The 13,609-nt window shown below is 30.6% G+C and overlaps 2 protein-coding genes across 2 annotated transcripts; both read right to left on the reverse strand.

Moving 5' to 3' along the window:
• Window positions 1–1,595: 1,595 nt before the first annotated feature.
• Window positions 1,596–4,200, reverse strand: LOC101204004 (probable WRKY transcription factor 41). The gene is made up of 3 exons (XM_004149703.3): window positions 3,353–4,200; window positions 3,098–3,226; window positions 1,596–2,554 (listed from the first exon to the last, which is right to left on the reverse strand). Exons 1-3 carry the CDS (start codon window positions 3,673–3,675, stop codon window positions 1,939–1,941), a joined length of 1,068 nt encoding a protein of 355 aa, XP_004149751.1. The 5' UTR covers window positions 3,676–4,200; the 3' UTR covers window positions 1,596–1,938.
• Window positions 4,201–9,646: 5,446 nt separating this feature from the next.
• On the reverse strand, window positions 9,647–10,861 carry LOC105435187. Its single transcript, XM_011654911.2, has 3 exons — window positions 10,536–10,861; window positions 10,300–10,447; window positions 9,647–9,917 (listed from the first exon to the last, which is right to left on the reverse strand). The coding sequence occupies exons 1-3, from the start codon at window positions 10,643–10,645 to the stop codon at window positions 9,828–9,830; spliced, it is 348 nt and encodes a 115-aa protein (XP_011653213.1). The 5' UTR covers window positions 10,646–10,861; the 3' UTR covers window positions 9,647–9,827.
• Between the last annotated feature and the right edge of the window lie 2,748 nt (window positions 10,862–13,609).

The following is a 13,609-nucleotide window of genomic DNA, read 5'->3' on the forward strand; positions in this document are numbered from 1 at the left end:
CGATTAGTTTCCATTAGTCGTATTGTCGTTTTTCTACCTCTGAGCTGCTTGTTTATGAAAATCTTCTCTTTGACAATTCTATGTTTTTACTTGATTAGTTTGGTGGCCCTATGATATGAATACCTAGTTCTAGCTGGAATTGGTTTTTTTGTGCCATAGTCTTACATGTGAGCCATAGTTTGCTTGGGCCAGCATAGTTGTTTTTGGCTTTGTTTTCGTTTTTTTTTAAAAAAAAAAACATTTCCCCTAGTATGTTACTCTCTCTTTTTTTTCCCCTTTTTTTCCATTCGCCTTCTTCGGTTATCACAATTATGAAAATTATTGTAAGACTTGATGAGATTTCGACTTCTACCTTGGGTAGATCCTATGCTAATTGGTAATCCAGTAGCTTTATAAGCTAACAAAATCTACCTCAGATAAAAACTGACTTTTAATTTTGATGAATTTTTTTATAGCAAGAATTAAATTGCTATAACTTTGAAAGTATATAGACTGACCTACTAAATTTCAAGGACTAAATTGTTATTTTCATAAAAGTTGTGTTTTTCTAATCAACCTCTGATCATAACGAGAGGGTAGCTCAAATTTTACTTGGTAACATACTTCTCCAGCTATAGTCCGTCCAAGTAATTAATTCTATTATTATTATTATTATTTCAATTCGTGGTTTCTTAATGTTGTTCTTGCATGGGGTACTGGTAGCCTCTCTCCATCGAGTAGAAATATTGAAATTTCTAGTCTGTTCTAACTGGAAGTGTTTTTATTTAATCTTGATCTTGGGTTAAGTTTCCTGACGCTCGTCATTCTTATGTTTCCTTATACTTGTGTAGTAGTTTCTTTTCCTGTAAAGAACAACATCCTTATCAGTCACATTTTTTCAATGCATTATTTCTCGACTCTGTTTCTGTAGTTGAATTATGTTCTTGATCGAAGTAGGCTCTTACCTTTCTTGATTAAAGGAGCTTAAGAAGTGGCCTTCAGTTTAATACGGAACCAATAAATTTACTTCCATTGTCTACTTGGCTTTCCTTTCATTTTTGTTTGATGATCTTGCGCTGCTCAGCCATAATCATTCCCTCCTCCTGACAACGAGAATTGTTGGTTAGTAATTCATAGGAAATTGAAGCATGTTTTCCTTTATTTCTTTCTTTTTTTTCCTAATCAATCGATTATCTGTTAAAGGTATCAGGGACTTGGAAGAGGTTACGATTTTCAAAAAGTGAAAAAAATGCGTATGCTTTATATGTTACTACTTAAACTGATATTTGGTGGCAGTGTCCAGATATTCTTCTTTTGTTATTGCTTGGCCTACTTTGTTTTCCAAGTCGATTGGAGAAGAAAATTTTGCAATCTTATAACTTATTCAGCTAAGATTCTCATATTAGCCAAGTATGGTGAAGAACAATTACATCAAAATGTATCGTTGTGGTTTAGTGGATTTAGATTATAGATACACTTCTTGTTGCGTGAAAATGATTGTTGACATACAGTCATACACGGTTTGTGTCATTAGCAAAACATATCTCTCCTTTTCTTTTTTCAATCTCAACAATTAACATGATGATATTTGAAATAATATTTACGTTCATTTCATCTCGCTCAAATCTAGTAGTATAAATAATTGCTTAGATTATAGAAATGCACAATAAACTACAAGGATATATTTTTCAATTACTACTATTGCTATGAAGTTCCCTAATTTTAAACAAGTGCAGTTGCTTAGTCTCATGTTGATGCAATTAATTTGGATGAAAATTAATAAAAGAACCAAAAATGAACCTGCTAATTATATTTCTAATCACCATGCTTTGCTAACATTTTAGAAAATGAAATCTGGGTAAGAGAAAAACTTCCTTCTGTCTTGGTGCATGATTGAAGCTATATTTTAGAGGATTTGTTATTAGCCAGGATGAAATTTTATTCTCATGCCTAAGTGGTTTAGTAGAAAAATCCTTGGGAATTAAATGGAAAATTTGGATTGATGTGATCTGAATCAAATGGAAAATCCCAATCCAGGATAGGGGAATTGGTAGCTGAAGTGTTGGCCGAGAAAATCTCATGGACATCAGGATCTAGATTTTGCACACTATGAGTCCCTCCTACGTTGCTTCTTTGGCATGGGGATGGAGTGAAGTAGTTTTTGTCAGGTGAGGTTGGGGAGGTAAATGACTGAGGAAAGGTTCCCAAGGCAGAATGAGTGTCGATGGCTAAACTTGAAAAGCCAGCATTTACAATGTCCTTACATCCAACAGAAGTTGAGCTTGAGCCAAAGCAGAAGGTAGATGCCTTATTTTCGAGCTTTTCGATGTTCTGAATGGTTTGATTACCGAATAGGTTTTCTTGCAAAGGCTGCAGCTCATGATGATCGCCGTCAGTTTCCTTCTGTTCTTGCTTATCGGGTGAATGACATGTTTGGGCTAAATAGTTCCCTTGGGAACATGTGTGCTTTCCTCGGTATGTAATCTCAAACACTGAAGGGTCTTCATCTGATCTCTGCACTTGCTTTACTGCCCAACAATTCTGAGTATTGCGAAAAGTGCATCTATAGTAGCTTCTGCAAGTATGCAACAACCAAGTATTAGACTAATTGATGTGAAACGAGGGACAAATCTTATTATCTTTAAGCAGATTATAACTGAAGTCAACTTCTAAATCATGTTTGGGTATGGAAAATTAGGTCTTTTCCTCCTTATTCAAACTAATTCTTGTATTTTATTTAGTTTGGTTTATGATATCTTTTTTTTTAAAATTTTTATTTTATTTTATTACAAATTAGCTTTTTGGCTTATTAAAGAAGTGGACTTTGACTTTGAATTTTGAGTTAGTTGACATTTCGGCCTCATTTATTTTTCTGTCAATTTCCGTATACTCAATTATCTGTCTATTTCTCTTTTTGGGTTTCCTTCATATTGCCTATTGCATTCATCCATACACAAACAATAAAGTTTAATCTCTCTCCTCCCGTTATCATGTTTGTATTTACACACTGAAGTAATGATACTTTTTAATATCATTGTGTGGGTATTTCATATTTGAATATATTTTCAGTATATGTCTTGCATGCTTTTTGAGGACGAAGAGGAAGAAATCATCTCACCTCGGATATGTTGCACCAAGTATGTCCTTTTGGCCATACTTTCTCCAGCTATAACCATCCTCATGGGGTCCTTCGAATCCCGTCTCAGAGTTCACTTTCACTTGTTCTGTCCATCTGGGCTGTGTCTTTCTGTAATCACAGATAAAGTTGCTTTAAGTTTGTTTTCTTAAAAAAAATTAAATTTGTTTATTAACTATGTTCTTTTTTGTTCTAAGGTTGACTTAGAAAAGTTGGGAAGAAAACTCTGATATTCACCTCTTCTTTGATTCTTTTCTGGAGTCCTGAGGGTCCTTGAGAACTCTACCAGAGTCATCACTAGAAGGACTTCCATTAACCGAAATTGGAGAGCTTGGCAAACCAGGGGTCGCTTCAACCATCTGAAGCTGATTCATTGGTCCGTTCCATTTCAGTATCAAAAGAGCTTTCTCATATGAAGATAAAATCCCTTGTACTAATGATCCTTTGCTTTCTTCTCCAGATGCTGAACCCAACTCTGCTCTCAATTGCTTGGTAAGCTCCATCCCCTGAATTAGCTCACCAATGAGTGACTTTTGATCCCAGCTCCACCCGCTTTCCATTTTTAATTCCTTTCAGTTCATAAAATTGAACAAACTGAACTACGCTACTATTGTGCTAGTTCATGGTTAGGAAGAACAAGAGTAAAGTAAACTTCTGTTTGGATTTGTAGGTTTGTCAAGAAGCAGAAGCTTTCTATCTAGGAAGAAGAAGCAAAAGCAAGAGGAAGTGGAAGACCAAAATGGTAAAGAATCAGAGATAACACACATGGAAATAGCCAGTTGAGGTAATTTTGATGAGCTGAATATATGTGTTTTTAATTTAAAACTGAAGTGGATAGGAGGGGAGAGAGAAGAATAAGAGGAAGAACGAATGAAGAGCTTTGGGTTTAAGAAGAACAAGTGTTGGGTTTTTATAAAGGAAGACAAGTTTGTTTCATTATTTTAAAAATGTAATTGAACAGTTAGAAGTTGGGGAAACTTTGACTGAAACCCCAGTTGCTTTCTGGTCTATGGTCATTGGTAGAGTATTAGTGTGGAAGTCCAAGTTCAAAAGCTGACCAAGTCCACTTCCACATGGATTTAACTTCCAAAAGGGTTTCTCTTTCTCGCTCTAGATCCTACGGCTGTGAATCGTGGATAATGAAATTCCATGATTGAGATAGAGAGATAAGTAGAAAGTCAATGTTCAAGCATGGAGAGTAGACTAAGAATTTTCAAACCTTGCATCCGCGTTGGGGTATAGTAAACATGTGCTTTTGTTTATTATCATTATTTCATTAAACAAAGAATTCTAAAGCTTATGATTGTGAGTGGACAGCTCTTCTCATAAGACTGACTGACTTGGATTTTTTTTGCATCACTCATTCTCTAAATTCCAATTGTTTTGACACCATTTTTTCTCATCCAATTTATTATTTATTATTTATTATTATTTTTTACTACTTTTTTACTGATTTTTCCTTCATCTTACGTAAATTAGATCTTAGATCTTAGACCTTAGTCTTAAAGAAACTTTGTAGTCAAAATAAGTGTTTCTCAGTGTGCTTTTATTTTACTTGAAAATTTGAAATTTGGTCACCCTCTTAATTATTCTATTCTGTATGATGTCATAATAATAAGGTTATGTGATGCAATTCAAATTGCTTCAATAAGTTTAGTTATAGATTTTTCAATGTATCTTGATTTAATTTTTTAGGAAGTATTGTTTTAGTTAATTACATATTTGGTTTACACCTAATTCTTTTCTTACCTTCTAAAAATCCTTTTAAATTTTTAGATGACATTTGGGGCGCCGATCAAAATTGGTTATTATAATTAGTGTTTGAAGTACAAACTATTATAGTCCTAATTATAATATTTTTTGTTTGAGATGTACACTATTTTTATTTGGATAAAAAATAGCAAACATGATAACAAAACAAAAAAAAAAAAAATAGAAGATGAATGAAAAATAGTAAATAAATGTAAAATAATAAATAAATGTTTGAAATAGTATTTACCATAAGTCATAAAAAGTTTTGCACACCACCATTTACCGTAAGTCATAAAAAGTTTTGCACACCACCACCATTATAGTCGGTGCTCCAAATATGAAACACGCTAGCTATAATAACCAACTTTATCTACTTCTAGTTGATGTCCACATTCACCTTCACAAAATTGAACCCCTATGTTACCACTCCTTTTTTTTTCTTTTATATGTTGGGTCTTATTATTAGTTAAGCAAACTGCATGAGTGGTTTGTTTCTATTTAAATCCTGAAATTTGACCATTAGTTACTAATGGAAAAGTTCTTTTCTATTTCTTCTCTCTCTCTCCCTTTTTCCTTTCATTCTCTCTCTAACTGGGTCTTGTTGTGCTTTTAAAAAGGGGGAGTATTGTATTAGGGTTCAGAAAGCTGTGAGAATTATTGAGCTTTGTTTTCAATTTAATATGTGGTTGTATTCCCATCTCTTTTGTAGTACAATTTCAATTTAAATAAGAGAACACACTAGTTTCATAATTAAACATGTTGGAAGAAGAATGAAGTTATGTGGTAACATTCAAAGGCTTTAGTGTTGGTAGCTTGGATGACCCCATGGGGAGGGGAATGGGAGATGGAAAAAAGTATATATATTTTTAAATGTAAAAAAGTGTAAAATCAACCTAATTACTTGAAATTACTAAAAATGGTTATCTCGTTTTAAATTTCTTTTCTCTCTTTATTTCCTCATCTTTTTAGAACATAAAGCATAGAGTACCCAACAGTAAATTGTTGAATGAAGCATAAAATATAAAATATAGAGCATCGAGTAGCAAATATAAAGCATGTAGTATAGAGAACATAGAGCATAAAGAATCGAGTATCAGATATTAAGTATTTGAGGAAAAGTGTGATTGAGTAGCTTGAAATTTTTGTATCCCAAGCCTAGTGATATCTTTCAAAAGAAGTTTGTTACCATTCAAATCTCTACAGATAGTAAAAGGAAAATCTTGATATACTTGTAAGTGAATCTAAAAGCAAAGAGCAAGATTTTAAAAAGGTTCGTTTGATTTTAATCAGTCTATTTGACCAAACACAAAAAGCAGTTTAGATTCTTCTCTATTGACTTCTACTTATCCCAAAATCAATTTGAAACGCAACTTTAGTTTTCACAAGTGTTCATTTTTCACAAATGTGTGGTTGATAATACGTTAGGAATCCAAAGATGATGCTCACTCTACCATTATCAGCCTCATGGCCTCCAAATGTAACGGGCCGTGTAATGGACGACCCATTAACAATTAAAGAATTATGGGCCATCAAAAACCAACAAATCAAGTGGGCTTCTATGAACAACATAGCCCATAATTTTCTTTTTAAGCATCTGTAATAAGCCATGAGCTGCGGCAAGGACAAAAATGCCCCTTGGGAACATTCTTGGGTGAGGTAGGGTTGCCCATTCAAACTACACAAATCGAACCAATAACTCAATCAAACCGAAAAATATGATTTAACTCAGTTTAACAAAATTTCAAGAAAATATTTCATGACTTCAACGTTATGACTCAAAGTAGAGAGACAACTTTACAAATCTCAACACTTTGTACATATACTGACCTGAGCATCAAAATATAAATTATGCATAAAAAAAATTGTCATAACGTCAAGAGAGTTACTATATTTATGAATAATTAGTATCCACTTGCAACAGTATTACCAAGAACCCTCGATATCCTCATATCTCCTATATTTATGTATAAAAGAACACCAATCTGTCTATGTATCATTAGGGAGTTATTTGACTCATCACTTTTTCTATCTTTCTTCAACAGCTTTGCACACCTCAACATGAACTTGAAGAAAATACTACTATAGAATCACACACGATCACAAAACCGTACCAAACCAAGCAATTTTATGGTCCATTACTTTATTTGGTTCTAATCGATGAAATGGAAATTTGAGATATAATAATTTAGTTTGTTCCGCATATATTTATATCTCAGGTAAATTTCCAACATAATAATTATGGAATTTTTTTAGCGAAACATGTAACTATAAGTGAGGAAAATTTACTTTTAGTGAGGAGGATGAATCCAAGATTAATTCATGAAACTGTTGAAGAGAAACGTGGAGATAGAATGTATTGGTTATTGAATCAAATCTCTTTTTTCACACTTTTTATTGGAATTTTTGTAGATATCATGCCAATTGGGAAAATGTTAGGTAAAAGGGAAAGAGATAAGGTATATAATATATAATGTGGAATGTCAAATAGGGAAATAGGGAAAATGCCATTACTTTTCTATTGACTTTCATTCCATATATCCTTATTAAGAATAAAGGTATTGAATTCCTAAGAATAAAAAATGTTAATATCTTCAATTATTCCCTTATTTATTTGCCTCATGGAGTTTCCTAAGAGCCATTCTTGAGTGATAATAAGTCTTTTCATTTTTATCATATGTTGTTCTTTATAAATATATATACATTATTCTCATAATTATATATAAACTCAAAAGCAAATTCTTTGTTGCCTTCTCGCCGCCTCTCTCTTCCACATGTGGGAAATATATATATTACAAAAAGTGGTTCCATTTAGATTAGATTCATATTTTCAATCCATTTGAAATATGTTTTTGAATAATTGAGTATCTCTTTACACACTTATTTTAATTACTTATTAAAACAATTGTGATACATAAAGTATATATTTGACATTTTGTTGTTGGTTAAAGACTCATCTTTGTTTAAAGAATGGTATAAAAATTGAGATATTTACTGTCTTTTTGTAAATCCCAAGATTTAGAACTACCTTTTATTTTTGGATTTTAGTATTTATTTGAATTAAGAAGGTTGAAAATTAGCAACTATGTCTTGAGTAGGTACAAATGTATTATTGCCTTAAGAGCTACTTCTTTGCTATCAAATATAATCCGTTGTCTTGAACAAGTAGTTATAGTTGTGCTAGAACATGTTTAGAAGTCTAAAATTAAATATTAAACTAATTTTGAGTAATTTAAGATGTGTTAAAGGATAATTTTGAATTTGATGAAGTGGTTTTAACAATTTCAAAATCACTTCCGAACATGCGTTAAAAAATCAATAAACTTGATTTGAAAGATAAAATATCGTTATCAAACACATCTTACTAAACAATAATACAAGTGAATTACACTTGCCCATGGTTTTTGTTTTAAAAATAAGAAAACAAAAACAAAAGATTCCTAACTTTTTAGTTTATTTTTTTTTGGTATCATAAAAGACTTTCCTTTTTGGACACTATAAAAAAGGTATAACCTAAACCAATAATCTCATTCAAGAAAACCATAAACAAAATGCACTTCAAAAGACATACTCTTTGCTTTCTCTCCCTCAAGGGCTTCGAGGATGGCGACCAACATGATCTCAAGCTTTGCTCGAAGCCCACGAGGAGGGGATGCTAAAGGTATGTCTTCTCCAACGATAATGCATGGAAATGCAACCTCGACAGTTCTTCAATTTTATTCCTATTTTAATTTTCGAACTATTACTTAATTTCAACACTTTTTTTTTATCAAAATGCTTTTCTTTTAACCTAATTTTGATGTCTTATTTTAATTACGACAATATATATTAGGACAAATTTTTGATATCTTATTCTTGTTTTGTTGTTATTCAAAATTTTATAGTAAAATACTATTTTAGTTTCTATATGAACAGAATATATGTGACCATTGAAATGATTATAACATACATCTTCCGTTCTTGAATAAGGGAGAAAGATGAATGAGGGGAAAATCATTGGTGAAAAGATACTCAGATTAAAGTTATTAATTATGAGGGCAATATGGAGGGGCCAATAAAAATTGTTTTTGATGCATGTGAAGAAGAACATAGAGGTGGCCATGACCCACAAAAATGGCACTTTTTTCAAAAGTTTATTATTACTTCTTATTACAAAATATAATGATTCTCATAATTTTAATTAACCTTAAACTAGAGGAAAGTTAGGCTGCAATATGAGATTCCCATGTTCCATACCAATCAATTAGAACGTAAAGTTATAGCTTTCTACTCTTGTTTTTATTAATTGTTTTCTCCTTTTTACTTGTTAAAGACGTTTTTGTGAGTAGTTTTGTAATGATTAAAATGATTCTTTTCATTTTTTAAATCGCTCCAAAATTATATCTTAACAATCATATCAAGATTGGTTCTAGAAACTAATTTAGTTGGGTATAGTTTCACACCTCTAATTAAGAAGCCTTAATTTCAATATTTTTAGTATGATTGAACGAAAATATTTTTTTTTGTTTGTTTTTATAATTTACTAACATGTAAATGAAGATTAAAACTCATTTTTAACTTAAACATAATAATGATCTATATTTTAATTTGATAAAATGAACAAATCTCTTTAACCTTTTCATTGAATTTATAGAATAACTAATTAATTTTACATGATCAATCCATGAAGGAAACCTATTTGATTTTTGTAACGTGTACTAACCAATTTCTTTTCTTAGTTCAAATGGACTCGGGGAATTGCGACCATCTTACCTTAAAGTTGTTAATGTATACATACGTCAATTGAGTTACACGTAGCAAATTAAGATTTTATATATAGACTATAATAATTAAATGTAATTATTCAACATATTCTAAACAAAAGAGTACAGCGACAATAGAGATAGAAAGATTTGATTTAGAAAATTAGAAAGATGGTTATTATTTAATTTATTTTTTGGCCTTGCTCCTTTAATTGCTACCTTTAATCAGTTGTTGTTGGATTGATAATGAGAGGTTGGTCTTGATTCTTCTCCACCACCCTTACTCCCTCTGCATATCTAAGCACATTTGCCTGTATTTAAATCATCAAAACCAAACTCATTTTCTTTTCTTCAAAAATTAAAAAAAAAAAAATAGATGGATGGACATTTTCAAATAAAGCAAAGTGAATATATCAAATAAAAGTTTATTACTTTTAATCATTTTTAAAGGCTTCTTTTTATAAATTAAACTCTTTATGTGGGAAAAGAAAGCTGAAGTTAATTTTTTTTTCTTTTAATAACAAACCAGAAAAAGAAGAAAGAAATACCAAGTAATTGTTTCTTAAATTTACCATTTCTTTTAGTCTCTAATTTTTTTTTTTCAAAAAGCATATACTTCTAAGAACATAGAAGTCTTGACAATCTTCTATGAATGTTCTCTTAAAACTCATTATTTAACGAAACTTGAAATACCTGATGTTCGTTAATCTCGACTGAAAACCCGTCAACGATGAGAAAGGACGAAATTTTTCTGTAACTGCCAGGCTCCAACCACCTCCTCAGAACCTCATCGTGCTTTCTACTCAGGTACCCATCAAGCTCATCTGCCCCTTCCCCACATCTTCATACCAAAAAGATCAAATTAAAAAAGAAAACATATTAAAAGAAGAAAAAGAAAAAAAATGTTTATAGTGACAACTTTTACTAACCGATCAGCCCGAAGACGTTCATATTCAGGATCATACTTCATGAAAACGAAGTAACATTCCTCGCCTCTGCCACCCAGTTCATGTGCACCATTGTATCTGTTCTCCTGCATTGTAGTCTTCTTCTTAGGGAAAATATTGAACTCTCTTTAATAATGCATAAACTACACACACACGCACGCATATATATATATGATGGAAGTATAATTTAATTAGGGTCGGTTAGATATATTTGTTTAAAAATATAAAGTTCAATTTTGGTTACTGAAGAGAAGGGCGTCGAGTTCCCAAAACATTTAAATGACTAAAATAACGTCTTTTTTGTTAGAAAATAAAAGTCAAAATTTTGTTTAGGGTTTCTAATTATCATCTTCTGGGGTTTCGTGTGTTCATGAACTTGAAATCTCTTTTAAGTTAAGAGCTAATAGAAAATTCATTGGAAAATATTAGTTATGTTCATGTTTTAATTTTAATTTGAAGGGTCAAACATAATTAACCATTGATTAATTAAAGTGGAATAAAAAACTCCACATTTTCAAAGATATATATGGAATATTTGGAACTCTACGTTAATTATTTGTTATACTACCCTATGAGTATATATTAATTTTTATTTATCTTATCTGCTGTTTAACAATGTTTGCAATAGTTTGGAAAACAAAACGATGTAGATATTAAAATTTTGTTTGTTTTCTATAATTTGATTAAAAACCTAAATGGTATCTTAATTAGAAAGATGAAGACCATGATTAAGAAAGAAAGGAAAAATAAATACAATTTTCAAATATCAAACGACGGAAAACACCATTATTAAGTTTGACATTTGTGTTTTCTAATAGAATCAAATTTTGTATTTTACATGAATTGTGTAGGATAATTATTCTATGATGCTTACCTGAAAAAGCATAAAAGTAATTATTATTATGGACTTTTTTTCAAAAATAGAAAAATTTACAAACTATTTATTTCTAGTAAATAAATAAATAAAAATTTTGTTACACTTAATTTTTTATAAAAATATAAATATTTTATCAATTTTTATGTTATTGAAATATTTTTTAAAATAGTAAAATAAATTAAAATATTTATATAGTATAATTTTGAATTACATCTCTAATAAATGTTGTATGAGTAATAAATATTTTGTAAAATCTAAAATTTTTAAAACTTCTCTATTTTTTCTATTATTTAACGTGAAGATGATGAAATTTAACTTTTCTCCTTTTTAAGTTATTTATTTCACAATACGTGGAAAGGAAAAATGTGCAAAGTGGGCCATTAAAATACTAGAATTATAAGGAAGGATAATGTTTTCATGAAATCAAATTAGTTGGTTATAATAAATAACAAAAAAAGAGTTATTTTTAAAAATTAGAAGAAAATGGACAAAACCAACAAAATTATTACAATTAATTTTTTATTATAAAGTGTTAATATTTTATCAAATATAAAAAAACATAAAAATATTCAAAATCCCTATTTTGTTTACAAAATTTTTAATTATATAATTGGGACCAAACATTCATAATATAAATTGAAATATTTACACTCCCAAATCTCCAAGTAGTGATGATACTTTGGTTAATAATATTATATATATTTGAAGCAATAATTTGGGAGAATGTTGTAAAAGATATTAATATATTGTTTATTTTTTAAATTAAGAAAATGATGGGAAAAAATTTCAAAAGAGAAAAGAAAAGAAAAATATAAAGGGATGTATGTCAGAGCAGAAAGGAAGGGACGAACATGTGTCAATGTGGTAGTGGTGATCCCATTAGAAGCATCCACGTGTGAAGAGGAGAGGGGAGAAAGGCGAGGGGCCCTGGTAATAAACATGGGCCTAACCACTCAGAATCTCTGACCAACACGAGAATCGAATGTTTTTCCTTTTGACTACTTTTTTCCCTTAATTTTCCTACTAACCCACAACTTATATCCCTCTCCTCTTCCCCTCCCCTATACTTTTTCATCTTCATCTTCATTTCTATATTTCTTCGTTTTTATTTTTCATTTCATTTTCCTCAACCCTTCTTTTCTTTCTCTACCAAATTTTCATCTCTATTTACTTAACTAAACTAGTATTGGATTAACATTTTGTGTTCTCCCCAAGCCTTTGAGTCAAATAGGAGCGCGTAATTGGTTACGTACGTACGTCCACTTAATTGGTCCTCCATCTCATCCTTCTAACCAAGCCATTTCAAGCTACTCATTTAAAACACATATACATACTAGATGGCTATTACGATGAAAAACATAAGTTGCATGTGTATATGAACAACATTTTCATTTTCACGTTTCAACTGAAAATACATCCATTTTCGAAATAAGAGAGTGTGGATAAGAGTGAATAGTTTTTTGAGAAAAGGGTTTTATAATGGGAAGGAGGTTCTGGTGGGGAGGGCAGAGGAGAGTCAGAAATGGGTTGATGTGAATATTATTGGTGGTCCTAATATCAAAAACAGATATATATTACTGCAAGAGAAACACACCTGAATAAGGTGAAACTATTTTGATAGATATATATAATTGGTTCAGTCAACAATGCTGAGTTTCTCAGAATACACAGCCTCCCTCTGCTTCCTTATCTGTACCATATTTCATGTTCAAATTAACTTAATTTAAATGTTAGTTCAATTTTATATATGTGATACCTTTTGTGAATATATTATATCTATATCTATCACTTTCATATCTACTTTAATGTTTACAGTATGTTATGTTTTTTTACGAAAATATTTCTTTTTCTTTTGTTTCTATTCTTAATTTATTTAAATATTTTAACTGGTTGAAAGATTATGAGATATTCAATTCTTTTCGTACTCTAGAAAATTTTGCTGTTTCTCTCGATTTTGTTCTTGATTACAACATGTGGGTGTCACTATTTATATATGGCTTTTAGTCCGATTGGAGATATAGTACTTTTCGTGAAAATATTGGTGCATCTAAAAGGTTGATCTTGATCTATAACTTGATCTTGTTATGCTAGTTGGTGAGTTCTTGATGTTTTTATTATATGTGTTGCGTGCAGAGTTGGATACGAGGTTATTGACTGAATAGTGAGCAAAAGTGAGAAG

The sequence above is a fragment of the Cucumis sativus genome, chromosome 4 (assembly GCF_000004075.3).
Source record: "Cucumis sativus cultivar 9930 chromosome 4, Cucumber_9930_V3, whole genome shotgun sequence".
Taxonomy (NCBI): Eukaryota; Viridiplantae; Streptophyta; class Magnoliopsida; order Cucurbitales; family Cucurbitaceae; genus Cucumis; species Cucumis sativus.

Coding starts and splice junctions, on each gene's coding strand:
- LOC101204004 (XM_004149703.3), bottom strand. CDS start 3,675: ATGGAAAGCGGGTGGAGCTGGGATCAAAAGTCACTCATTGGTGAGCTA. Junction 3,227..3,352: donor AGAAAAGAATCAAAGAAGAG/GTGAATATCAGA, acceptor CTGTGATTACAG/AAAGACACAGCCCAGATGGA. Junction 2,555..3,097: donor CTTGGTGCAACATATCCGAG/GTGAGATGATTT, acceptor GCATACTTGCAG/AAGCTACTATAGATGCACTT.
- LOC105435187 (XM_011654911.2), bottom strand. CDS start 10,645: ATGCAGGAGAACAGATACAATGGTGCACATGAACTGGGTGGCAGAGGC. Junction 10,448..10,535: donor GAACGTCTTCGGGCTGATCG/GTTAGTAAAAGT, acceptor TTTGGTATGAAG/ATGTGGGGAAGGGGCAGATG. Junction 9,918..10,299: donor TCGAGATTAACGAACATCAG/GTATTTCAAGTT, acceptor ATTTAAATACAG/GCAAATGTGCTTAGATATGC.